This window comes from Scomber japonicus, chromosome 11, assembly GCF_027409825.1.
Source record: "Scomber japonicus isolate fScoJap1 chromosome 11, fScoJap1.pri, whole genome shotgun sequence".
Taxonomy (NCBI): Eukaryota; Metazoa; Chordata; class Actinopteri; order Scombriformes; family Scombridae; genus Scomber; species Scomber japonicus.
In genome coordinates, this window is record NC_070588.1 from 8,749,608 (window position 1) to 8,773,604 (window position 23,997).

The 23,997-nt window shown below is 40.6% G+C and overlaps 1 protein-coding gene across 2 annotated transcripts in view; it reads left to right on the forward strand.

Annotated features, from left to right (window-relative positions):
* The window catches only part of hdac4 (histone deacetylase 4), a 128,531-nt gene extending 108,810 nt beyond the window's left edge, over window positions 1-19,721 (forward strand). For both annotated transcript variants that reach the window (XM_053328170.1, XM_053328171.1), the window contains 5 exons: window positions 6,081-6,199; window positions 6,915-7,048; window positions 15,956-16,040; window positions 16,313-16,454; window positions 16,832-19,721. In XM_053328170.1, coding sequence (XP_053184145.1) covers window positions 6,081-6,199; window positions 6,915-7,048; window positions 15,956-16,040; window positions 16,313-16,454; window positions 16,832-16,871 — 520 coding nt within the window. In that variant the 3' untranslated portion in view covers window positions 16,872-19,721. The remainder of the gene's footprint in view (window positions 1-6,080; window positions 6,200-6,914; window positions 7,049-15,955; window positions 16,041-16,312; window positions 16,455-16,831) is intronic.
* Window positions 19,722-23,997: the final 4,276 nt, after the last annotated feature.

The following is a 23,997-nucleotide window of genomic DNA, read 5'->3' on the forward strand; positions in this document are numbered from 1 at the left end:
CGCATTATGGGAAATATTCCATCTGAGTTTGAGCTGATCAATATTCAAGCTAATAGGTAACAAACTGGTCTTAACATTAAACTCGGTTAAAATAGTGGAACCACTTGGAAGAACAGCAGTTTTGGTATTGATGTGTTTGTTCAGGGGTGCATGCATGCATCTGAGTGCATATGGAGGGGCTTGAACTGTGTTTGTGTGTTCTGTGTATATAATTGTTGGTTATTGAATCAGTGTTCTTTGCATTATGGAAACAGTCCAAAGAGATAAAATGAAGGAGATTTTGGGTGTGACCCTCAGACCCTGGGACCATTAATCCCCTGTGGCTATGCAGTATTGAACAATTTATAGGCCCCACAAGACAGCAGCAAACCTGTCTCTCTGCTCATAGATCTACCACACACACACACACACACACACACACACAGACACACACACACATGCAAGTACACGTGTAAACACACATGCACATCCTGCACACAAGCTCATAGAAATGCAGAAGGCTTTTGGCTCAAACATACATAAAGGTGCATGTTTTATGCACAAGAGCACAGAGAAACAGATGCACAAATGTTCACACATGCAGCTTTGACATCAGTGTGCTTACACACGCATAACAACATGTGCATGGACACCTGATACACAGTTTCTCTCTCTATTTAAATCTCATTGTTTATCAATCTCTATCCCTGTTTTCCTCTCCTCTTTTCTTTGGGATGCGTGCCTTGCAGCCAGCACCTTCCTATTCCTCCGCTGGCCTGTGCCACGTTGCATTTGCAGGGGATCAAGTCTGAGCCTCCAAAAAGCACAGAGAAAAAAGATAAGAAAATTGGCCCTAATGAAAACCAGAAGCACCGTCTCTTTCTCTTTCTCTTCCTCTCTCTCTTTCTCTTTCTTTCTCTCTCACCTCCTCCTTTCACTCCCTCTTTTGCCATGAACTTGGAAAGACGAGAGAGGAGGAGAATTAAACTTAATTCAAACCAGCTCTCCGCAGCGCCAGATGACAGGGCTTTGAAGTGTAAGTGTGCGTGTGTGAGTTTTTTGCTCTCTTATTCCCTCTCTCTTCTCCCGCTCTCCTCTACTTTTTTTTATGAACGGAGGGGAAAGCCCTGAAGCTCTCCAGTTTAACCATTTGTTGGCTGGTTTGATGAGCACTGCACCCTCTAAAGGGCAGAGTCTATATTTTCTTCCAAACTGATCCCTGCCAGGCCTTTTACTGGTTGGCTGCACATGAATTTCTCTGATGGTAATGGCTCATCATTTGACATTTTTCTGGCATTGTAATATTATATTACCGTTAGAAACCTAGGGCTTGGATGATAATGGTAATTAGTTCTGGTAAATACAGGTTGTATATAGTAATGTAATCGCCTTCTAAATCGAGAGATTTTAATTGTATGAGTCAATGTGTCCAATTTAACTGAAAAAACTGGAAAACATACAAGACAAGAAAAGTGAGTGCATATCTGTTTGTAAGAAAACTAATTATATTTTAGGATGTTAAATAACCAGTTTATTTTATGACATGTTATGAAAACAATATGAAAATCATGTGTACTTCTTTTTTTATTCTAATCTTTTCCATTTCATTCCACATTTCATGCCATATTTCAGTCGTTGCACTCCATGTTAATGAAGTATATTGGATCAGAAGGCATAATCAAGATGTGGAAAAAGTATAAAATAGGAGCTAGAGTTATTACACAAAATTATTCAATCAAAAAATTACCCTTGTACTCTGGTATTAACCTGTGCAAGTGCATTTCTTCGCTCTTGAAATCAGTAAGATGACAGGTGCCAAAAACTTAATGCACCCGTCAGAATCGGATGAGGAATAATTAGTCAGAGCAAAGCAAAGGGAAAAAGGCCTTTTTGTGAGGTTTAGCCTGATGAAGTTTGCAGTCTGTAGAAAACAGAAGCAGGTTTAAAGGACAAAGGAAGATGTGTTTTATGGACACATATAGGCAGAGATGCTGGCAGTGAAAATACAACTTCATGTGTCTGTGATTATGTTGGATAAAAACGTCTTCATTCCAGTATAAAATGAACCAGCACATAAGTTTTAATACTGCTGGATAAAATACACTAAACAACACACATTAATTACTGTCATAGATATCCATTGTCACACATAAAGTGTACTACATGCGACCATTAATGAAGACTTCAAGGGTAACTCCACATCAAAATCAGTTAAGTCATCATCGGGGGAGAACTACACTCAGCCTTTGAAAACAGTCCAGTAATGGTTAATGCAGAACTGGAGAGCCACATTAGACTTGCTAAGTTGCAGACTGGGGTGTGGAGTTTGAAAAAACATGCGTGTTTACCAGGCAGGGAGAGTCCAACAAAGACAATTATCAAGGTGCATTAGTTTAGTGTTTTTGGAGCTCAACCCTCTCTAGAGACTTAAGAGTTATCGCGTTGATTTTCATCATCCTTTTTTTTTTTTATAATCTGTGCAAAAGTGCAAAACCAAATTGTTGGAGTTTAATGACCATAAAACATTTCCACACAGTCATCAACACCTACAGAAACTGGCACAAATTTGTATACCTGTTGCTAGGTAAACAAAACATCATACCAGGCAACATTTTATGATACATGCTTGCCCAGCTAATTCCATTCACAGTAAGATCTAGCCGTGAGAGAGCCAGCAGTGGTTTACTTTGCAATGTCTTCGCTCAGGATGTCCCGTAGCTATGGCTGAGTCGTAAAAATCTCCCCTCCCTTAATTAACAGAAAGGCTTTTTCATCTCCACATACATAGTCTCTGATTCACGCACAATTAGTCCTCCTTAAAAACCACTGGCTTCCCCTTCTGCTAGTCTTCTAATTGATTGCTGTGGCTTTTTATTTCTTTAAATGTCAGGATTTTTATTCCAGGGGGGGTTGGGGGGTTGGGGGGTTGGAGGTTGGGGGTTGGGGATTGGAAATGATGACACCAGCAGTTTTCAGCATCAGGACCAGAACTGACTCTGTCTGTGTTCAAGGTTGGAAGAGGGGGGATGTGGGAGCCCTCGGTAGTTTAAAAGAATCCTTGGCGGTCAAGGTTTCCCTCTATGTCATGTGTTAGCCCTCATAAGCGCCTGTGGCCAACATCCTTTAGTGTGGGGTCTTTTATGGCCCAAATGTTAATGGGCCATGGCTGTGAGTAAGTTTGTGAGTGGGCGGAGAAAAAGAGAGAAAAATGTGAAACACATGCAATAAAATAAACAGGAGGTGAAAAATATTAACTTGCTTAAGCATAGTGGTTGGTAATCACATAATTGTCTTGTTATTTGTGAGGTTTTCCCATGAATTAATGTGTTTTTGATCACTGTCTGATTGAAAGCTTGTTGACACAATGGAACATGTGCATGTAAACCATTTTAGAGACGTTTACACTAAATTTAGCACCGACATCATTTTCACCTTTATGATTTACTGTTCATTCATACCTTGACTCATTCAGTCTGAGTTCTTTTTCCAGACTCCTCCCCTGACTGGTTCTTTCAGTCCTTGTTCTCCTTCATCTTCTTGCTCTCTTCGTCTTTATCTCTCTCACTCCAACTCTTTTTTTCCATCTTAATTCATCATCTTCTTTACATGACGTTTTCTTCTGAAATGTTGCCAGATGCATGGTAACACACAGTGACGCACGCACCCTGTGTATGCTGGCTGTCTGAGATTACCAAAGCGCTCCTAATACTACCCCCCTCCTCTCCCCCAGACAGCTGTGTGTACGTATGAGTGTTGTGTTGTGGTGGGGGGTGTGGTGTGCACAGTTGAGGGTTATAATTTGGTGGTGAACTAGAGATGGAAAAACCGATGGCCTCCGGAGTTCAGGGCACGCTGCTCGCCCACAGCCAGCAAACCATCACCGTGTTCCTGAGGTCGGCAAAGTACAGGGGACCCACGGCGGAACCCTGTGGTACTCCATCACTCAGACCTCACCAAAACACTGCTTGTCCAAATATCATAGACCCCAAAAAAAAATCCTGTGCAGAACCTGAGCAACAGCAAAGCTTGGGGAACCACTTGTTTGGCCATCTGGGAAGTCTAACTATTTATGAACTAACTGAGAACTGTAAAACAAGATTACTGGTGTGCCAATCCTGTTATTATAGACCAGTTCATAAATCCTGATTACAAATTTATTGTTGCACTCAAAAAAAACTGCTGATGGAACAGATTGCTGAAATTCACTGATTTTCTGATTAAGTTAAAAGATAACCAGAGGGGAAGTTATCATGTGTTTAATAGTTTTATTCATTTATCTTTAAGGAATTACCTTTTTTTTTTATATCTCATGTAGTCTAGTCCAATCTTTCTGTGCAGAACTATTTTAGTTTTAAACACACAGACTGGATGTTGTTTTTTTAAACAGGTCATCAAATAAATCCGACTCATGTATGGATTTTCCAGCCGCAACGTCTGTGAATGACACATTGCTCACAAGCATCCCTCCCTGCCAGCTGTGTGTTAGATGAAGGTTGTACACAAACAACCCTCATTCACCACACCCATCCAGTGTTAGAATTATCCTCCATACTTAACACACATACACACATGCAATTATATCTGTCCTTCCGTTTCTCCTTTTTACTTAAGGCTCTTGTATTGCTGCCTCCACTTTTTCAAAAATGACCACTTCAAGACTTTCATGCTGTAATTTTCACTGCCACACACATACTGTACATACAAACTCATTAGGTGGATGTTTGCTTTGAAAACCATGAAAGAGAAAGCAAAGCTATGAACAAAATTAGAATTACAGCGACTGATATACAGCTACTCAAACTAATTTGGTGGAAATAAACATTCTTGGAAAATGTAGCATCTCCATGTTAGCACGATACTATACTACAACCATCATCAGAATGAATGATATGAAGAACAGAGGTCATCAGCCATCAGAGGTGGCAGGAAGTGGCTTTGCAGAGTTTTCATGTTTTCTTCTGTCACAAGCATTCACTTCGCTGTCATACTTCTCAGTCAATATCTCCCCCCACATTTACAATTTGCTGCTTATCCAGAGGCAGAAATAAAAAAGGGTTTAAAATAGTTTTAATGTAGGAGAATCGTAATCAAAATATGAAACATGTTTGAAATGTTCCCTCTGAATCCCCTTAGTGCTTTATTTCATGTACTTTTTGAATCTCCCTGTATGTTCAGACTGTTTGTATCCCCATTGGATAGCTCATTTTCTGAATATCTTCCCCCTCAGGCTTTGTGGGGGTTTTTTTGGGAATCGGTTGAGCAACAGTCTCTTATCTCAAGAAATGTTTTCTATTTCGCTCCATAGCTTTCTTGTCAAGGGTATCAAACTAAAAACCCAAATGCATGAATGTAGTTGTTTTCTACGGAAGCGTATTGCATTCACTTGAATAAAAAAGTTAGTATTTTTTTTCTGTTTTCCAGAGTAATTTATTTTTATGCTTGGTTTTTCGGGGGAATTTTTTTCTGGTTTTCTGAGTAATTTCTTTCTTTTCTTTTTAGAGGGCATTCAAAACATTGGACACATTCACTCTTTATTGAGAGCTCGATGTAATGGAATCAAACATGACCTGCTTGTTTAGTTTAATCAAGTTTTACTTTGATCTGGGTTTAAGACACTGGGAGATTGTCCTGTCTTTAGTCATATAGATGGTGTTACTATTATTATATATCTTTCTCCCTCTTTTCCTTTTCTCTCTCTAATTGCATATATTGGTCAAAAGACAAAGTCCCACCAAAAAGCTCAGAAACTGGGCATATGTGCGGAGCAGGAGTCACCATAGATGGGTGTCACTTGCAGGTTGGCTGTTATCGCGAAGTATCTCGATAATTCAGAGAAAAAAATTACCACGAAAAGAAACAGAAAAATAATTACCCCGAATTACTCCAAAAAACAGGGAAAAAAATAGCCAGAAAAACAGGAAAGTGAATGCAATACGCTTCGGTAGTTTTCAAATGGTGTCCTATATAAAGTCATGATACTTGTGGTGACAAGAGTAAAATCTTAAATTAAATATACATGCCTGTTTAATTGTCTTACATGTCATTAACATAATTGCATTGTTTAGTTAAATATGTGTTTTTCTCCTTTTTGTTTACTCTAGGACGGTGGTAATGCCTATCGCCAATGAGTTTGCCCCAGATGTGGTTCTGGTATCTTCAGGCTTTGATGCAGTAGACGGACATGCTCCACCCCTGGGAGGATACAAACTGACTGCCAAATGTATGTAATGAACACAGCTGTCCAGTTAATTAATCAGTCATAGCTCAATATGCTTCAAAGGACTTTAAATGATAGTGCACATTATGATGTATGCTCTCACTCATTCCATCCATATATTCTGCGTGTGTAATGCGGCACAACATTTTGATGGTGGGAAAAACTCACAGATGCACAAACACACTCAGTTGTCTTTATTTTGTTCCTCTGTATTCTGATGGAGACCCTGGCGTGCCAGCAAAGAGCTTTTCTAAAACCATCCCGCAGATCTCAAATAAGAGCAGCGGTCTTGGTTGTAAGGGGGTGATATGGGTGGTTTACAGGATTGCAGGAAGAGGGGATGGGGGTAAAATTCAGGGGAGAAGAAAGTATGGCTGGATGCATATATTAAACCTTCCCTCCTCCTGAAAGAAAAAGATCAGAGGCTTTGACCAAGTCTAAACGCAAAGCTGCATTTATTAAAATTAAACCTGGCTCATATTATGGCTTGTTTTTTGGCCCCCAGTAAATCCACGGTGCACTCCCATTCTCTCTTCCTCTCTCTGATGCAGTCACCCCTTTCTTCATCCATGATCAAACCGCCTTTTTCTCTGTTTTTTCTTTGATCAATATCCAAAAAGGAAGTTGGAGCTTGAACAGCACTGCCCCCTCCCCAATCTCATTCTTTTTCTCCTCTCTTTCTCTCCCTTCCCTTTGCTGTCATTTCCTGTGTGTCCAGGCTTTGGCTACCTGACCAGGCAGCTGATGGCTCTGGCAGGCGGTCGGTTGGTGCTTGCCCTGGAGGGGGGTCATGACCTCACTGCCATATGCGATGCCTCCGAAGCCTGCGTCTCTGCTCTGCTTGGCAACGAGGTAAGATGAGAGCCAAGAGGGGGAGGGATAAATTACTGTCAAAATATCCTCATAAATTACTATCAAAATATCCTCGAGCAAGGCACTAAGATTCAAGAAATACATCAGAAATCACAGACTAAATCCTTGACTGCACTTTAAACAGGTACTGAAGTTCTCATGTGTTTATACCCTCTTGTATTCTCAAACCTTCAAATATTGAGAAAAATGATGCATGGATGAAAAACCATTAGAAAAACACAACTTATTTTTTGCCTCCATTATTTACACTATTGTGATGTCATGATCACATCTGGTCTTTGTGTTGACAGAGTTTAGAGCATTATTAATTACATTTATAAATAGATTCATTAGTATAGTTAATGTTTAATCGTATTGCAAGTGATCATGCAGGATTTACGCCCGCTGAAGAGCATCTGGTTTATTTTTGTTGTGAGCGTGAAACTTTCTAAATGCACTCGACTTGACTTCTTGAATTTTATTTCTGGCCACCGCTGATGCCAGCAATTTTCTTGAGTTTGACATTAATAATATCTACTATTTGTCAGTTAATATTATGTATGTGCATAATTACACCTGACAAATAGTAGATTTCGATGAATTCTTCCGATTGTGGGAACATTTAGATATTGGATTGTTTGAGTTTGTGTCATGATCGAACACTTGAGGAAGGATGGTAATAAGAAATACTCCAAAAACACAGTGAAGCTACAGGATTTGATGGCCCTGTTACACACATACTGTATATTACACTTGAAATATTATTCCACAATGAGTGTGTACATTCCTCTTGTCAGTAGCACTCTTTGAACCATATTTTCTTCATGTTTTCTTATGCTAGTGCCTGCCACTCCGAGAGGAAGTCAACACCACACACGCATGCTACACACAGACAGACACGCATAAATACGTCAGACGGGGAGGATTTCCAGGCAGAAGGTTAATTGTGGGAGTGTGTAGGCCGGGCTGTGGAGCTGAACAAACATCGGTGCTTTGTGATTCATGGCGCACAACTGAATAGCAACTCCTCCAAGCCGCCCACTCTTTTCTTCAAGCTAATGGAGAGGCTGGAGTGCTTTCTTGAACAGGCTGCTCAATGTCATTCTCTCCTTCCAGATTATGCATCCAAGATAGCTCACTTGTTTTATTGTTTAAGGACTACTGAATTGTGGGACAGAACAGGGATGATAGAGCTCCAGGAGAAATTAAGAGGGTGTGTGTGAAGTGGATATCCAGGCTGTATCCAGCTTGCTGTCCATGTCTGGCATCAGAGCGCGTCTCCACTGGTGATGCTGTTTAGTTTTTTGTTTACAATCCATTTAATTTCTTACCACTAATGAACAGTGAAGAAACACACATTTGCTTTTAGGCGTACAGCCAGAGAGGAATGTTTTGAACCTCACTGTGGGCACTTGAACATTGTTAAATAGTTTTTAGTGTGTATCAAATGTCACAAAACTCCATTTGGGAGATGAGTTGCGCTGTCTGACTGTGGCTTGACTGATGGGATCCTTCTGCAGTGGTTTTTGTGTGTCTTCGCAACCGTATGTAGTACTGTCGACTTGTGATGACACAAGATGAATTTTTGGTGTCAAGTCTTTTGTATCTCAGAAAAACATTTTCAGATTCAGGTGTGTTTAAGTATAGCTGTCATTCACTGCAGCTAGTTGAGGGTCATTTATACCTCACCCGCCCATTCCACCTATACAGACTAGAAATCAAAACAAAAGAACTGTATTTGAGCATTTGGATGTGCATCAGATCCTCTCCTTTAAATTGTTGGTGATGTGCATGAGCAGCTGATGAAATTCACATCATGCAGACTGTCGTGGTCATGCAGAAACAGAAAGAATACATTTGCATTTAACATGTTTGAGCAATATACACCTTCAAGACGCTTTGCAATGCCACCTCTTACAGACATAATGAATGATTTAAGCGACTAACCAGCGTTCTACTTAGCAAATAACTTTCCCTTTTTCATTTTAGCCATACAAGCTGAAAGTAAATTGCGTCAACAGTAAGAAAGTACACATCAAGAGTGAATATCCAGACTTACACTCTTGCATTAACTTCATTTATTTTGAGAAAGTGACCTCTCTCAAGTGTTGACGCAGGCCTACCCACAAGCACACCCTCTGAGTGTTAGTTGTAATTGGAATGGTTACCTGCTAAAGCCATTATCCTCTGCCCACTGAGGCATTCAAGAACATTAATACTGATGCATTTGGGTCTGCATTTCCTATTAGATATATACTACAGTACCTTACAAGACATAGCGTATAACTAGTTGTCAGTGTTTTGTTTTAAATATAACATTAAAGTTACAGTTTGTAGCAAAAGTCCCAGGATAATAAGGTTGAAGTTTGTAGTTCTTGACATTGTGTTTGTTTTGATATGGCCCTAAATTGATGCTTGTACTGTAAAGATAATTTTACATGAGTACAAAAGTTAGAATTCCCACTTAAGTTGTGTTTATTGAATGTACAAACATAATCGTATTTTTGTCTTGACTTCAGACTACGTAATAGTACTTTAAAAGCACTCACTTGGATCAGTCCTTAAATGTTTAGTAGTGAATCCTGGTATCTGTACATCCCAGGGCTTGTTCCAGCCCTGCAGACAGCTCGTGCTATAAATGAGTTCTTGGAATCGTAAAAAAAAAAAAAAAAAAAAAGGCATGGCCTCGTTCCATGTGGATCTTGGAGCTAGAGCAAAACAAACAAAACTATAATATAGGATCACATTAATAATGCTTGGTTACTGCAACAAACCAGTCCACCGTCTCGGGGAACACGAAGAAATCGATCACCAGCAGAAAGATGAATCAAGTAGAAACTTTGAAGGAATACTGGAGAGACTGGGGTTTAGTTAAAGCACTGTGGAGCATGTCAGCAGTGTAATTAACCCTCCAGAATGTTTCTTCTAAAGAGGAAAGCATTGCTAAGTGCCAAACCTGTCAAAGAAAACTAACAGTTCTGCTTGAGTAAGTTTTACGTATGAGAGGGAAATGCACAAAGTAAAGTCTTAATCTAATAATTTAAATCTGTTTACCTGCACTGTGCCCACCAGAGGCTCACAGCAACTTAACAGAGCAATTACAGCTGGTAATGATACAGGAATTCAAGGACACTTCAGCAGGGCGGATGCTTTTTGCTGTCACAGAGGTTCGTACTGAGGACTTCCAGTTTGAAGGACGCTCTCCTTACTCACAACACCGCCCTGCTGCAAAAATAATGAATTGGATCAGGGGATTTGCTTCTTAGGTTACAGCAGCCTGCAGAGCACCAGAATCAGCAGGGGTTTGGAAGAGGCCACTGGATGGGTGCCATAGGGAGCTGAAAATTCGAAAATAGGCAGGAGGCAGTGAGCGTCAATTGCCTCAGCCCTGCAGGACACCCCTCTCACCCGTGCACCCGGGGCCCCCGTCACTGGTACACATCTGAAAATGTTTACCCTCACACCTCTTCTAGCAGGGTCAGCCTTTGCCTAGGGATCAGATAATAGAGGGAAATGGAGTAATCATTTGAAGTCAGGAGGGAGGAAAGTATTGTTATAACGCAGCTGTACAGAGTACAGTACCTGTGCAGGTCATCAAAGTCTAGAAAGGTATGGAATTAATCAGTGACGTGCGGTGAGGTTCATGTCTGGTGAGGCACTGACTTCATCACAATCAGATTTACAAACATATGAACCCTACAGATTAGCTTATTCACCATTTGATTGGCAGCAGTTAACAGGTTATGTTTAAAATCTCATATCAGCTTTCTTTACACATACAAACTGTAGCACACAAAAAAACACATTTAATTTAAAAAACGTTATTATGGTCTTACCTTTACTTACTTTACTTGCCGACTAGCTCACTGTAGTTGTAGCATAGACTGTATGAGTTGTAGTTTACTGTCACTTATTCTGCAGCTAATGAGTCGTAATAAGAATCACCGGGATCAGGAGCGCCCCCTGCCATGAGGCCGGAGAACTGCGTGCCTCACTTAGTGACTTTTTGCAGCCGTTTTATGCTGCTCAGCACACGAAACACGCTACAAACACTGTACATTATATCATCAGCTAAACTATGGAAATTTAGTTCATATAGTAAAAGTGTTTGAACATGTTAATAGCGACATACAGAGAGACAGCTGTACAGCTGTACTGTCTCACTGCATAGCATGCCAGCGCAGTAAACCCAGTCATTGCGCAATCCATGGTGAGGCTCGCCTCGCTGCTGCCTCACCGCGCGTCTCTTTTCACTGTTTGATCAGTACATGTGAACATTCAGCGATTTTGAATTAAAAATAATCCGAAACTGGTAAAGTTAGATAGAAAATAACGTTATAGTGCAAATCACTGGACAAATATAACCATTTATTATTTTTTTCATTTTTAAGTCTTTTTCCATGATAACAGGTGAGGCACGGCCTCACCTGCCTCCCCTGACCGCACGTCACTGGAATTAATTCTAATAGTCAAATATTTGTATTGATTCCTGATATGTATTATTTCATATGGGGGGAATACAATCAAAATACAATGTACAAGTCACAACTATGAGCCTTCAGCTTGAACAAAAAATGAATGGTCTCATGACAGCAGTCTTATAGGATGCCTCATTGCCAGGTAATGGCTTTGAGAAAGTGGTGAGCAACACAAATGTAGATGTTGTTGACTTGCTAAGTATAGTACCTAGAGTTCTCATGATTTGTACCAATTGGCTCTTGGGCAACAAGTGATATCAGCTGCCGTGAACAAAGGCAGATCATTCAGCTATGTGCAACTTTGATAACTGATAGCAAAGAAAAAAAAGAGACTAAAATGTCCCTGATCAGATCAAAATGGCAGGAAGCAAGTGCTTTTATCATAATCTCAGCGAAGGTCTCTGTAATGGACGTGGAATGTAGCTGGAAAACGTCAATGGAGGTTTGAGCTTGAGGGGAAGAAAAAAAAGGCCTGGGTTGTGCAGGGGGGTTTTTCTTTCTTTTCCTTTTTTTTCATGCTTGCTGACAAAGTCTGACAAGGTCCTTGGATGGCAAATGAATCAGTAGTAACAGAATATTTCATTAAATTTAAGCCTGATGGGGCACTGTAGCAACAAGGCAAATCTGGTCAACAAGTGGCCAACAGTCAGATTGAATGTGTCGACTCAGAGGGTTTTTTCTAGACGATAAAACTGTAGTTTGTGTGTGTGTGTTGGATGAGTGTGAATGGAGCGAATGAGTAGGCTCAGGCATGGGACCGCAGCTGGATTAGCTGGTCAGCTGTGCTTTTATTTATGAAGCTTCAAACTGCCTGAGGGTTTGTATTGTCTGGAAATATCCAGAACCCAAGATGTCACCATAGACATCTCTGATCTAACTATAGCACGTAGCTTTAACCATAAAATATGGGTTAAACGATACAGTATACTCCAGTAAGTCCTGCTGTGAGCTACCAGATGAGTTGTGTTGAGTCTTCTAGTAAATGCAGGTCAAAATAAATGGTGAAAAAAATCACAAATCCTTTATTTAATTCTGTTTATTATATAGCTTTCTTTTATTGCATGGCAGCCACTACATCAGAGCTTAAACATCCTAAATGTGTTCCTCTTCACCTCCTGTGTAGCTTGTACTTCTCAGTGTTTTACTGCTTGCCAGTGTGAGAAATACAGTATATATCTGCTTTTATTGGCAGGTTAAGACGAGCTTTGCTATAATGAGCATTAGGTTTCCTTTGAAAGCGGCTCAAATTAGCTGGGAAAGAGAGGGATGAAAATTGCTGAATGGACTTTACAGGCTCTTTTATTCCCCCCCACCTATGTAGTGCGTAATCGTGAAGTCTTTCTAGTTAAATAGCTCATGAATGATGCATTGGCGACTACACCAGTCAACTCTGAACTCAGGACTAATTGATGATTGCTCGCAAACAGATGTTGGCCCAGTTAGAACCACGGTTGTTAGCAATTATTTGATAAACAACAGGCTAATATGCTAATTGTTGCCAGCTGTCAATGAGGTTTTTTGGTGTGTTTACACTCCAGTTACAGTAAGACGCTCGACTTCACCTGTCCCCCTTTGGGCCTGACTGTTCACCACCATCCCCCTCTGACTACAAGGCAAACCTATACCCCTTGCTGAAAACTTCACCTGGTTTGCACAATGCACATCATTACCTTGCTCACTTAGCATAACATAATCAACTGGTGTTGGTGACCGCCAACATATGCACATGGACACAACAGTAAACAATGGATGCCTTGTGCACTTTTCTTTTGCTGAACAAGTGGAATTCCTCCTCTTTCCACTGTTTTGGTTTCAACCTCCCTCTGGAATGTTTTTACCGGGGCAAATTCCTCACTCTCGGCTCATGGCTTTCCATGGTGTCTCAGTTTTGTTGGCCAGGGCCTCGTTCAGTGGAAAGCTATGTCACAGAGAGAAATAGTCTTCCCCAATAATCAGCCAACACAGTGACAGCCAACCACCCTTAAAGGACATTTCTGTCTCAAAGACTGCAGCACATCTGATGGTATGAAGATGCAAAGTTCAGGCATAACCAGGACCACAAACTCAAATAAACAGACATGTCGCTATGGACTGTGTGGCAGACAAATGTATGCTTGTATAGCGCACGTGAATGTGTGTGTGTGTGCGTGCATGCGTGCGTGTGTGTGTTTGCCATACCTGCCAGGTGGGGGCCCCTAGAGTGCCATGACAAGAGCCATTAAAGTTTATAAGCGTGAGGCCCAGCTGTCAATCAGACTGACAGGCTGCCCCAGTCCAACTTTACTCGGAGGTGAACCCCAGGAAACCCCAGAGAACCCCTGACCCTCCTTTGACAGGGAAGCTGAGGCATGCAGGGTTAGTATGGGCTGGTTTAGGACTGGCTAGGGTTATGGTGAGTAGTCGGCAGCTGTAGCCTGAATGTTTGAAAAGTACGTTTTGACTGAAAGATTAATGGGTTCCCCAAACTAGCTGGGAAAATGGGAGTGATGAAAAAGGCAGCCATAATCAAAGTAATTTTGAAGTACTCCAGTAGATTAGCTCTATAGCTTACTGTCCAGGGAACATCCCAGGTGTGTGGAAGTGTAGCTCTTTAGTCAATGTTCAGACCAAAAATAGCCCTTTGTTAAAAAATGTCAAGGGTCTGCATTTTTGTGGACGTGTAAGCGTGAGGCAAATGGTAGAACTGCTCCATTAACGTAAGAAAATATTCCCTCAGTAATGTGCACTTGCACATGTTTGACTGTGCACATCTTATGACAGCTTTTCTGTCAAAGACCCTGCATTGGTAGTCCCACTGCATCAAGGCACTGAGGCACTGAAATGAATGAAGAGGCTGTGTTGGTTTTTTTGCTGTGCTAATATCAGTTTGAGCACAATGTAATGTTCAAAACTCCCTCTGGGCTAAATGTAACTAGAGATGGTTTTCTTTGTCAGCCTGACTGGAGTTGTAATTGTAGTTGAAATGTACAGTTAACATGGGGAAACAAAGTGTGCTTCTTCCCTTTGTGGGCTGAGAGCAATAGTTGAGTGCTTCTTTTTACCCTCCTGGTTGTAGATGTAGCAATGTGGAAAAAAATAAGGTCACTCTGAAATGACTACATGGTTAAACTATTGGATTTCAGAGTCCACACGACAAAGTCTGCAGATTGTCTTCTCTTGTTAGCAAACAAGTTAATGAAAATGCTATATATAATATAATATAATATAGTTTTTGGATATTTTGTAAGTTGCTCTGATCAGATTAACACCCTAACCAAAATTACAATAATTGAGCACAAACTGCATGTGTATGTGTCTCTGTGCTCGTGCACCTCTGTCCGTTCCTGTGTGCATGATGTAGCCTGTCGTGCCACAGCAGGATTAAAGTATCCCTCTCCTCAGACTGCCTCTTCCCTCGGCCTCCGCGGACCCCTCCCACTCACTATTTGTTTTAATTAAAAGAAAACTTCCAGCCTCGGCCAAGCAAGACCGACCGACGATGACTTTTTCCTCCTCTCTTTGGCATTCGCTGTCTTACTCCCAAATCTCAGGCCAAACCTTTCTTCCTGTTCCTCTTTACATGTTTCTCAGTTTGTTTTTTATTCCGTTGAGGTTATGATTGAGCAGAAAAAAGGGATGCATGTCGCCTGTGTTGGAATGTAGAACTGAATGGGACTGTTTGACAAAATAGAACGAGAAAGTGTCGTATGTGCAGTCGGCCAAAGGGGAAATTGAATCATTCCGGGTTGGGAAAGCACATTGGGGAAAAGCCGTTTCCTCTGAATTGCGGCTTGGAGAGTTTCATTGGCTTAGCTGTGGTCCCTGAGGTGTGTGTTTGTATTTGTGTGTGATCATGAGTATGCATGTGTGTGTGTGTGTGTTTGCATGAGCAGGAAGTTTCCATGTGTATGCATCTGTGGACACTAGTACGTGTCCTTAGAGTGGGACACAGTACAAAGCGCACATTGTAGTTTGTGTCAGAGAGTAGCAAAGCCTCTCTGTGAGTGGGAGGAGGTGTGCATCTGCAGACCATTTTTCTATTGTGTCAGCAGCTCGAGCTTGTTCCCCACCTCTTGAAGTGATTCAACACTGGGGCTGTGGTCCACATTCAAAAGTCACCAGGAGGGAACAGCATTAGTTCAAATGAGGTTTCTGGTGGAGGTGTTTTGGAGCACTGCTTCTGGACACCTGTCAGTCACATTCATGAAAAAATATACCCAGCTACTATATCTACAAAAAAATGCCTCAAGACATTTAATGCACTTGCCAATGTTCCCGGGAGATAGAGGTTCAGTGTCATCGTGTCAACCCTGGAGCAATTACGTTACAGCACAAATGACTTCAAAGATGTGGCTAGTGGATCGATATAGTTCTGCAGAGCTTAACTATAAAACATGCACTGTGATTAGTTGAGGATGTGAAGCAGGAAATGTGTTTTTGTTTGTTTCAGTTGGATCCCATCCCTGATGAGGTGCTGCAGCAGAGACCAAATGCCAATGCAGTCCACTCAATGGAGAAAGTTCTTGAAATACAGAGTGAGTTGATGACCATGCCTTGACACAACATGGCTCAGCGTCCATGGGATGTATTTTATTGAGTGACATTTAGTTGGAGTCATATTCAGTTTGTTGGCTGTTTTTATGTTATATGTGCCTCTGTTATGAATATATTTCAATCAAATGTCTATTTAGGTGAGTCCACATGCAAAACCTGTAAAGCCACAAACATCACATTTCTATACACTCTAAGACCGCTGATGGCAATGACCCAGTGTTTCGGGACTTAACCCTGTCCTGGTCTTTTGCAGGTAAATATTGGCACTCACTGCAGCGCTCTGCCTCTACACTTGGCTGTTCTCTGAGTGAAGTCCTAAGACGTGACGCAGAGGAAGCTGAGACCGTCTCTGCTATGGCCTCGTTGTCTGTGGCAAACAAGCACATTGGAAAAAGGTATGTAGTGTTATCTTTTTGTAGTTGTTCACAGATAATTAGCACCTAAATCTGCAGCTTTTTGCCACGTTAAACTTTAAATTTTGGTTGGATAGTCTGTAGGGATCAGTCTCATCAACATGGTTTCCAGCCTCTATAGGCAGAAAGTTAGCAATCTACTGATAAGAAATGTTAGCATGTATTTTGTTGGGTTTGGTGTATGCTAACCCATCATAAGTGTCCACTTGAAGTGTTACATGTGCCGCATTAAGTCTCTTACAAGCTTCCTTTGGTACTTTGGTTTTATGCAATTTAGTGTTTTATAATATCATTTACTTAAAAATATGTAGTCGTGATACTGTAAGCAAATGTTTTTTATGGTATTATCTTTTCCCCAGGGCTGAAGAGGAACCAATGGAAGAGGAAGCTCCTATGTAAAGAAACATCCATAGCCTTTGACCACTCAGACCAGTCTTCATCTTTGACAGTCTCCTCATCCAGCCAAATCTCTGTTTCTGTTTCAATGCCGCTCCCATGTCTCCCCTCATGTCATGTCAAGATGCCGTCTTATCATGGGGGGAGGGAACAAGTTGATCTGACAAACGCGGCGCAGAGAGGAAACACTGAAGATGACCGATGCATTCACTGATCAGCGGTGCACAGACTGATCAACATAAATGTGTTGCATTATCTCTTCAATACCTTGGATATATGAGTGTATTGACTCAACCATCCCACAGTTAGAACCTCGAGTGCCAGTGCTTTTAAAACACTAGAGAGATGTACTTTTTGAACCATACACAGACAATCTGCAAGTGTCTACTTTTCTTAATATTATGTTGTTTTTTTCTGTACTTTATCGTCGTCTTTTCATCAAAAACCACCAGAGCTAATGTGACTATGACTCTGCACTAAGGATGGATCATTCCTGCTCTTTCAAGATATCTGGATGAATGGAAGAAAAAGTGGTCAAATTTGTTGCCATTTTCCGAGGTGGTTGGAGATTTTTTTTTTTTTTTAATTCTGCTGGTGTTTTGATTTTGAAATAATTGACAGTAAAAGACTGTGCGTTTGTGCCTTTTTTTTTCAAACCTGGTGGATTTCCTGTTGAACTCTACTGAAAGAGCTTTGCCTTAAAAAAACAGGCTTGAGAACAAAGCCTCTTCTCCCAAACCCCTCAACATTTCTATCCTGGCAAAACATCCAATGCCTGCATGTTGTTGGCACATAGACTGGAGGACTTTGGCATGTTTACCTGTAATTCCCTGTAACCAGCCTACTACTGTCCCTCCCTATACCTCCATTTTTCCTTTCCCCCCTCATTTTAATCTCAATTTAGAAGGTAGTTTCCAGCCACAAGTTGGAGTTGGTTCAGTTAAAAAGGAAGTTTAAGGGGGATTAGTATTACTAAATGCATCCATGTATCAGATACTGTATCAGTTCTCTTTAAGGGAAGAGTTAAGTAGCATGCACTGTACTACAGCAACAGGACCTCTGAAAACTAGAATGCTGTTTATACTTTGTGTGGTATTTAGACAATAATCAAGCTGAAGCATGATGGACTATCATCTCTGTAAAGTCGAATAATCACAAACATATGAGAAAGGATTGTTTTTAACATTTGAAAATTAATGTAGGATAGAGAGGAGCCAATTTCATATGTTGTAATGTGATGAAGAAGCCCACTGTTGAAGGTAACTCTGTCTCCACAATAACAAGGACCGTACCACCTGGGATTTTCCACGGGGGTGTTGCACGGCCGCACAGGCTTTCACAGCTGGTTTAACATCTGCTCCCCAAATGTCAGGTGCTAAAGCATGAGGCAGGTGTGCACACATCTCTGTTTATATACAGTTGTGTGAAGTGCATCCTCACATTTTTCTATTTAAATCTTCCTTTTTTTTCTCGACCAGTGATACATCCCGTGGTACCGATGAATTTCCTTGCAACTCCGAAGAGCACATGTAGCTCAGATTCTTCTCTGATTCAAAAGCAGGTTATTGCATTTGAAAAGTGTATCAAGTTTGTAACGAGCCAGACTGTGCAACACAAAAGCCACCAGCCTAGTTGTAGTAAACATTTTGATTGTCAATTTTGGCAGGTGTAACATCATAATTGCAAGGTCTTTTTCCTTTTAAAGTCTACATGTGATAATTGATCATAGCCATTGTAGCCAGTGTTCTAAGGTTATCTTCCCATCTGTAACCATTCCTCCAACTTGTGTTTGGCCTTTGGGCAGCTACCTTCTTTCCTGTTTGTGACATCTACAAACTAATCACACGTTAAATGTATTTTTTTCAGTGAACAGGAAACAGAGAGCCGTGGTGTTTACTGTACATAAGACATTGATCTCCTCAGTATTCCTGCCACACACATTTGTCGATGACTACTCTACTTCTGTTGATTCTTTTTCTTGTTTTTCCTGCTTTCCGTTGCCCTGTAAGTGGACTGTCTCTTGGAGCTCTTTGTACTTTTTTAATGTTTTGTCCTCTTGTTTTGTACACTTTGTTCACTTTCCCCTCGCTGTTACATTGTAAAGCTGACATACTTCACTACAGGTGAGGGTTCAGACTAACTGTTTTTAGCAGATGTTACATGACTGTGTTTTTCTGGGTTCAGGGTTTTTGTGGGAGGGTCGGGATGCAAAATATTTCTACTTTGTATAAATATGGACAATTGTGTATTTACTGTCTGTTCATAGTAGATTTATATATGAAAAGAAATGAGTATATTATATATATATATATATATACAGTATCTATACATAATGAAATACTATGATCTTGTTTTCGAAGTTGGTATTGAAAAATGATACTTTACATTGGTCTTACATACAGTAGGTCCTTTTAGAGTGTTACTGAAGGCACAATGTACGGTCCTCTGTGACAGTCGGTTGTGTGCTTAGTAGCATTTTATTGGTTGTCTTATTGTCTTTCAACACTGATGACTAGTTTTTTGGCTTTATTCATTCCATTGGTACCAAGTCACCATCGCCCTCTGCTCAGCTTCACACATTCATGCACATATTTTGTACTGTTGTTGTTTTTTATGCCTTTAGATTTTATTGTAGAAAAACATAGAGACAATATATTGAAAATAACCCGAGTGGTGATCCATTTCTTCCATTTTCTAAAAGTTTTACAAGTCCATCTTCTAACATTTAAAAAATAATGATAATAATAATTTGGATTTTAAGTAGGATTTGGCTATTAAGTCACTCTGATGGGCCTTATTATTACACCTGATCATCACTTATTTTCTTATTTGGCCAAATGTCCTTAGTTTTAATGTCAAGCTAATGTGTAATCACTTTCTTTAGCAAACTCTAGGTGTCACGGTGGCCTGGTGTTTAGCAAAACTTTCCTGTATCCAAAGATCACAGGTGTTTGATCCCTGCAGCAGCCCACATGTGTTTCCTTCTTCACAGGACACTTAAACTCCATCCTGTGTAAAAGGTCCATTCCTGGCTTCTCCTGTACTAAGATCAATCAGTAAAATGTAAAAGATGCTAAATACATCCCATACACATTCAAGGAGGAGCTGTTCTCATCTGACCTCTAACGGCAGAGCGATGCTAGCTCTTCCAGCAGCTGCATCTTTGTCACTAAATGATGTCGCACGTCACCTGGAACCAGAAATTTTTCCTTTGGCTCTTGCAAATGCTGTTTCTGTCATCTCCCATTTTGTAAATGTCTAAGAACAAAGGATTGTGATCTTTGAAAAAGAGTGAATCCAAGTTTGCGGTATATTGTACACCACAAATTAGTTTTGCTTTTACACAGAGAACTTAAAACTAAGGTCTAAGCATTTGTAGAAGGGTGTTGTAGGGAATCATTTAGTATTATTTTGTAAGGTGTAGACTCATAGCCACGTGTAAAATATGTGTTTTTTTCCCTGTACATTCCCTTCTTATCAGAACCATGTTGACGTTATACTTCATGCTTACAAGAGTATTTTTGGTTGGGATGTGAATATCAATAACCAGTCTGTCCTGATAATTACGTTAACGTTGACATCTCCGTGCATGTGAACACGCATTTGATGAGATGCTTTTCGGTAACCCAGCCCAGAACATTCCCAGAACCTTTGCACAGCAGTGCCAGTCTGGATAACAACAGCAGGCGTGAGGTTTTTACTGTTGAATGCTTTGGTTTCTCAAAAGGAGCCAAAACTAGCACTGTCTGTCTTCACTGTTAGTCTTAACACAATGTCCAGTAACAGAAAAAAACCCTGCAACATTCCATTTTCTTATAATTTCCATTTATTAGGAGGAGGCATATCTTTTTTTATGTAAACCCTTGTAGTTCAGTCCAGCCAGGTCCAAGAACTGTCTGTTTATTTAGGCGGACTGGTCCACTCCATTCCTCAAGTGTGTCTCCTCTGTTTCTCTGCATGATCCGTATGTCTGCATGCACTGCCTGTCTGTCTGTCTGTCTGTCTCTCTTCCTTTCTCCTGCCACATATCAGCACAAAGGATCAAGCACTGAAGGATGTTAGTACTTTCACTGTATCCAAACTGTCTTATCTCTCTTACTGCTTTTTTTGTTTGTTTTTGCTGAGGAGGTGTTTAAGTGCTTTCCATGTTGTGCTTTTTACCTGTAGGATGTGGAATCATTGAATCTGGAAGACATAAATTGAATCTTTTACACAAAAAAAGGAGGAGGAAAAAAAGGATCTAGCACTTGTAACACAAACAATAGGTTTAATTGTATTTATGTAGAGAACAAATTGTTTTGGGGAAGCTTTGTGAACTGCAACAACAGAATGGACAACTTTTTCTTTTTCTTTTTTTTTTACATTCCAGGCAAGATGTGACTTTGATGGACTTTTGGGAAGACATTCATGTTCTTTGTCATATCTGGACTTATCAAGGGCTCCATGTAGATGCCTGGTCATTGTTACGGTCGTCTATTCCACTAAATAAGCCAGTTAACACTATGACCACTGTGGTTGAAAAACAAACAGTTCTAGGTTTACATAATGTATAAAATGCATCTTTTTTTTTTTATCAGTTTATGTTTTTGACTTGTTCCACCATTGTTACAGAAATAGTACATTTTTCTCGGGAAACCTTTGCTCTAACATGTTGTCTTTGACATCTATGATATAAAGTATTGTTTTGGAAAAACTGCAATGTCTGTTTTTTCATGTTAATGAATTCAGAAACGGGGAATTGGCCACTTATAGTAAATGGATGAACAGTTAGATTTAATGGGAAAGCCTCTGCTGTGTGCAACCAGGACTCTGTGGAGAAAGTGAATCCCTGCATAAATATTTACATAAATCTTCGTTATATCAACAATACAGAAAAATACTACATAATGAGAGGTTGGATGGTTGGTGGAGGGAACTATTGCAGCAATCAACATAACAGTAATAAATGTCAGGTTATATTGTCTGTGCTGTACACCTGCCTGAATATGATTTGCTGGTACTAGCCACACATTTGTGAATGGGCCAATGATTTCGAAGTCTATTAGAAACAGATTGTTCTCTGCTTGAATTAGTGCAGCGTTTTATTGGTGTTGGTTGCTGTTTTTCATTTGCAAAGAAAGGGCTTCTTCACTGGCAGGCGAACGTCCCGCTGTCATGACATGAAGGCAGAGGTTGAAGGATGTGTGGATGATGTCATACGCAAAAAAAAAACAGTGACAGCATTACAGAGGAAAGATCCGTGCAAATAAGTTTAGCACGCCCTTATTTTACATCATCCAATTACAATTTAATTATGCAGCTTAGTTCATTCTTTGCTGTTCTTCTGTTTTAAAGGATGGGCTCACAATTTTTCCAAGTCTGTCTTAAACAAGAGTCAGGTGCCCATATGAACGCTGAAAGAGGTTTTCCTCACTGTAATCATTCTTCCTGTTCATACTGGCTCTAAAAAGACTTCCTTCAAATGAGCTTTTAATGTAAGTGATGGAGGACAAAATACAGTGTGTCCACACAGTCATTTTGTACAGAAATGCATTTAAAAGTTTATCTGTGGTTTTAGAAGCCTGGGTTAGTCCTCTCATTAGTCATTTTTAGTGCTTTTTGTATTTACTCGACCAGTTTCCCTGTTGAGCTGTGGTGGAAGTATAGTAACAAAAAGAGGAACCTTGGCACTAAAAAGACTGTAATGTTGAAAGATATCTTCTTGATTGGCCTCATTTGGACGGCTAAAGCTTCGTATTAGATATTCAGATAAACACACAGAAGGAGGACTGTGGATTTTGGCCCCCATCGCTTACATTGTAAGTGCATTACGAAGGGATCTTTTAATGGTCAGTATGAGCAGGAGAAATTATTATGGCAAGAAAAACCTATTTCAGTGTTAATTTGGGCACCTGACTGTTGTTTTATGACAGGTTTGAAGAATTGTGAACCCGTCTTTTAAGTCCAGAGGGAGGCAGTATTGCGGTCATGGCAACAAGGGCCACACAGTAGCTTTGACTGGGATTAGCCACCCATTTGGAGAGGTCAAAGGTTTGAGCTAGTGTCCAAATAAACAGAAGTGAATCCCTGTTGGTGGTGGAACTAACGCTAAGACAACATTCCCAAAGCAAACAAAACCAAATCCCGCCTTACCTCCCCTCAAATAAACACACATTCCTCTGCTCTCCTGTCAAACTCTGAATTTAGAGAGTAACAGTGTAAATACTACCAGTGCTTCTTTGGCTTTGTAGGCTAGTCACAATCTGTAAATCACTGAGGTTGGAGACACAATGGTGTGTCGAAGGCAAACGAAAAGAACCTCATCTCTAGTTCCTTGAGAGAATAAGACTAAACGGAGACACGAGGAACAATATTTACTATCATACAGATGCTGAAAAGGACTCCGAAGGCTCCTAGAAGTAAAAACAAGGATGACGTTAAAGCCAGGAATGTGTCCTCTTTACGGTTCCCCCGTGACTTGCGATGCTCTAACGACCGTGCTCGTGACACGCAGACTGCCCGTCTCACCTTCGGCACACCGTAGGCGTCGACACGTTCGTCATCTCTGCTATGTAGAGACAGGCAACCCCTGTGACCCCTCATTTAGGTCAGGTCAAAGAAAAGGTGGAGCCCTGCCAGAAGAACTTTCCCCCCTTCCTGAAGGCCAGCCCACAAAATGGCCGCTTCTTCCCCACAACAAAGCACTGAAATGTCAGTAAAGACAGAAATCTGAAAAACCCCCGTCTATTTTCCCTCTCGTTTCCCCCCGCAGTGACATTCTGGTTTTGCGGCAGCTCTCTCTCGCTTTGCTCATCTTCTTGCTGCATTCTGTCGCTGTCAGTTAGATCTATCATTACCCAGCCACCCGTATGCGTAAAAAAAGGCCTCATCCTCCCAGCTGTGCTCATCACCGCACTTCTTAATTGCAGGTTGGACTAAAATGAGGCTTTGGCCAGCTGCTCGAATGACAAATAAAACTAATTACAGATCAGAGTCATTAGAATCAGTTTTGGATCATCAACACACAGGCATGCAAAAACATTAGGTATATTTGCAGTATTGTAACCAAACAACTGCTTATTTTGAACATCAGTATTTAAGAGGTCCAGTTAAGAAAACAAAGCATCTTGTCATGTGGTATTTTTGCAGT